We start from the raw sequence: 4,349 nt of genomic DNA, 5'->3' as shown, positions 1-4,349 counted from the left end.
AGACTATACAGGCGCTAGAATATACAGTACTAATATCTAGATAATAAACTAAAGTAAGCTTTCCAGTAACATATTATGTCGGTTCTCCAAACAAGTTATACAAAACATAAACCTAATAATAAAGATAACCGTATAATTTCCTGCATCTTCAGAAAAAAAATCACTTTATAATATAAATAATACCCTGTATCAAGCTGATTTCTATAATCTCTACTTAAATTACTATTATAATTATAACTCTCTTCAGCTAATTAAGTAATATACCAAGAAAAGAGTCAGGCCTATAATAATCCTCCAGCGCAAAATCAGAAGTCCAGAATACATAATATATACTAAAAATAAATTACATAGATATTAGAAAGTCCGTCAGTTGGATTTTTACCTATTTCTGACGGTAATAGCCACTAAAATAAGAATATCACTATAGTAATACTTTTGCTTGGTGGGTTATATATTTTAATTATAAAAATAATCATTTTTTTGACTAAGGGATCAACAACAGGATAAATTACGGCCAAAATATATCACAAAGCCTACCTCTTATCTTGTGATTATACAAGAGATAGTAGGTTAGTAAATAAGATAAATTATAATTTCTTTAATTTATTTTTAAGTGCGGAGAAAGGTATGTCTTAGGATAGGGCTATATATAACATTCCTTAGTAGATCTTATATTATTAAATCCTTCCTTGGCACATGAACAAAGGATAACATTAATTATAAGGGGAATTATAATCTTAACTATATTTTTTTATAATAGATCATATAAATTATATGGTACAAGCATGTTTTATATTATCCTATCTCCGAATTATAAAAAATTTAATTTATAATTATTTTTAAAGATTTTGTTCAGTTATATAATCAGTGGTTCTTAGATTAATATTTGGCCCTAAACTGCTTGATTTAAAATATTTATATTACCTCTACTCAGCCCACTCCATATTGTCATGCGGGCTTTTTTCTTATACTCTATAGATATTACTTAGCTTTTGTATTTTCTATCAGTTTAATCTTGGCTTAGAGGTCTCAGGTCCTAAGCCTTATATATTTTAATATAGATATACTATAAAATAATATATTTATAATCAAGTAGGTAAGATAATATTAACTTTAGTAAAAACGTCTTTAAATTCACAAAGTAAGATAAACCATCTTTAATAACAAACAAAGAATACTTTATAAAATAAATAATACCCAGAATCAAGTTAGATTTTATAATCTCCTATCTGAACTACTGCTGTATATTATTAGATATATTAAAAAAGATAATTCTTTATTATTACTCTCCTCAGTAAACCGAACACTACACCACTTATATACCTGCCACATATTCCGGAAGCTAAAGATGGCCTTTTTAACAACAGGATTAGACTACTTACTACAAATATCATACTCTTAGATAACACTACACGTCCGCGAGATTATTTATAAGGTTACTAAGAAAATTAACTCTTATAAGTATTATTGACTTTTTTATAGAAAACTTACTAATAGTACTCTTAGGTATTAAAAGCTACAAGTATTTTCAGTCTTAGATCTATATACTAACTAAGTATTAATATAATTAAAACAAATGTTTCTGGACTTTTAGAGGGAAGAAAGTCTTATACTTAGGTATTTTTTACTATTTTAATACTTAGGCACAGGAATAGCACCTGGTCCAAGAGAAGGCTTAAAATATTAAAGCCCTTATAACTTTTATTCCTTGCTTTAAAAGCCTGAAGGCAGTAGAAATAGTCTTTATAAATAATATTTAGTCACTCTTTTACTAGTTTACGGGTCGCGTCTTCTTAGACTATATACATACCCTTACCGAACACTTAGTGAAAATAATAGCAGCTATAACAGTGGCCAAATTAGATAGCATAATAATAAGGATATTTATAATATCTGGGTTTTATTCTTGTCTTGAGCTAGCCGACCCGCTACTACTAGATTAGATAGATTATATACTTAGTTATATTAAAGAGCTTAAGGCTATTAATAGTTTTATTATATTGGAGTTTCTGAGCCGAGTTTCTCTCCTATTTTTTTAGTAATTTGAGCTGGTAAGTTGCTGGTTATTTTTAGAGAACTTGGAGGATTTTGTCTGAAAACACATGGTCTTTTTGTGCTATTTTTACCTAGAAGATATATAGCTGCTCTACAAGAAGATTAATAAGGATGGAATCTTTTTATCCATGGCAAATATATAGTTTATATTTAATAGTTTGAAAGTTATTCGGGACATTAGTATCTTTGACGAGCTTATAATAAATTGTCGGCCTAGGGGATTATATAAGATAAAAGCACGGGTCTGTTCCTTATCTTAAATAGTCTGCTCGGAGATCTTTGGATATTTAAGATAATTACTGCTAGTGATGTCAGAATTAACTGCTCTTGGATTTTATGATTTACTAGGTAAATTAATTATAACATAAACTAGATTATGCAGGATATAGTATAATAATACCCCTTATAAGTCCTTCTTCTTAAATAGGGTGCCCCAGCCCAGTATCAAATAAAAACTTCTACCCGGTCATTAATGTCCTCAACTATTATTATTTATCTAAAATATTGAAGGTAATTAATCAGCTGGATAAGCAGATATTAGTTACTAATAAAAGGTAACCAGATCATAGCCTAGCAGCGGCTAAAAAAAACCAGAAAAACAAAATTCAACAAGAATTCTCTTTATATAGTCAGGGAAGAAATTTCCAGGTTAAGCCCAAAAGCTATAGAAGTATTTTGGAGAGTCCGAAATACTAAAAACTATATTATTAGTTAAAAGTTTCGCGGACCTTCCTGGTTTTAGCAAGGGGGCAATAGATAAACATTTTACCAGAACCAAATTCTGACATATACTATAATAAGCATAAAAAGCCAGACAGTACCGGAATACAGTTTCTTTATCCTTCTTGCAGGAGAAAAAAAATAAATAAAAATAGCTCCCCGGACTATAAAGCGCTTTTCCTTAAGGCAGAGGAGGAAAGAAAATAAACAAAGAAAAAAAGAAGACAGGTAAAAAAAAAAAAAAGATAAGAGAGAGAGCATAACTAACCAACTACTTTTAAAAAGTTTATCTAATATTATTATAATCTTTTTTAGCGGCTGTTACAAGCTGAAGCTCCTTCTTGCTTAACAACAGGCAAGATCCCTCCTTCTACCAGAAAATACTGCTTTATACAGTTCTGTCCATAGATAGATTGCGCTGCTATATAACGAGAAATTTATATATTAGTTTACTGCTACCTACAGCCTACTAAAGATGTTTTATAGCTATTTGTATCTTTAATTAAACTAGAGGGCCTTAGTCAGTATTTTGTGTTTTACCTAATTAACAGTAAACAAGATCTTGAAAGTTACAAGTGATTTGCCATTAAGGATTATATATATAATATAATTTTGGCGCTATGCAAGATACCTGCTGCTCGCGAAGAATTTAGGCTTAATAATAGTATATGGTTTAACAACCATGCTAATTCGCTAGAGGTCAAATAATCTAGATCAGACACTCTACTATCTAGGCCTGACTAATTCTACATCCACCATGTTAACAGTCAATCAAAAGCCTTACTAACTACTATTAAGTATAAACCCCCCTATAAACTTTCAGTGTAGACTATACGCGAAAGATTTTGACTAATGGAGTTTTAGCAGGAAATTATTAAACCAGATACTATACTAAAAGATAGGCCTAAAAAGCAAAAATATAATACTATACATCTAACAGGATCTGTGGCCGTTCAACAATTCCATAGGATAATATAATATAGAATCAGATACTCTTCTATCACAAACAGCCTCCTAGATATACAATTGTGGGTGCCTTTTAATAATCCAACTATATTATACTATAATATAGGCGGGCCTAATATCAATATTCCGGGGCCACAGACCAGAGTTAAGAGAGCTTTATATTCTTATTTAATAAGCTTTTACACCCCTTTTCGTGGTCAGGCCTGGCAGAATACTGCCGAAAAAAAGCTACCAAAATAACACACAAATTTTAATAGCGAGCGTTCCCAGATCCTAGCAGCTGAATTACCACCGGTCACGAATATAGGCTATGCTAATTTAGAATATATTAGTCCTAAGTAATCTACCTCTGAGTATATATCTTTATTACTTCTTATAAAATCTCCCACGGGATCTCCTACTACCAAAGGTTATTAAATACTAATAAGAGCAGCCTCTGGCTGCGTGCCTTTATCTGACCAGTATTTCTAAAAGGATTTATCAGATTCTAAGATAAATCCTGCTATATCTGCTGGACGGAAGTACAGGTTTAACTAAATTATATTATTCTTTTTAATCTAATAGCTTATAACTTAAATACATTCTTAAAGAAACCAGGGCGGATAATC

At 30.5% G+C, this 4,349-nt stretch overlaps 1 protein-coding gene across 1 annotated transcript; it reads left to right on the top strand.

Annotated features, from left to right (window-relative positions):
- Window positions 1-1,207: 1,207 nt before the first annotated feature.
- P170DRAFT_346374 (uncharacterized protein) lies at window positions 1,208-1,402 on the top strand (the record flags this gene model as incomplete). The annotated part of the gene is made up of 1 exon (XM_024843565.1): window positions 1,208-1,402. A coding segment is annotated over one exon (195 nt), but the record flags the coding sequence as incomplete, so codon positions are not given.
- Window positions 1,403-4,349: the final 2,947 nt, after the last annotated feature.

The sequence above is a fragment of the Aspergillus steynii genome (assembly GCF_002849105.1).
Source record: "Aspergillus steynii IBT 23096 chromosome Unknown P170scaffold_1, whole genome shotgun sequence".
In the NCBI taxonomy this organism is placed as follows: domain Eukaryota; kingdom Fungi; phylum Ascomycota; class Eurotiomycetes; order Eurotiales; family Aspergillaceae; genus Aspergillus; species Aspergillus steynii.
This window is presented reverse-complemented; position numbering and strand designations above follow the sequence as displayed.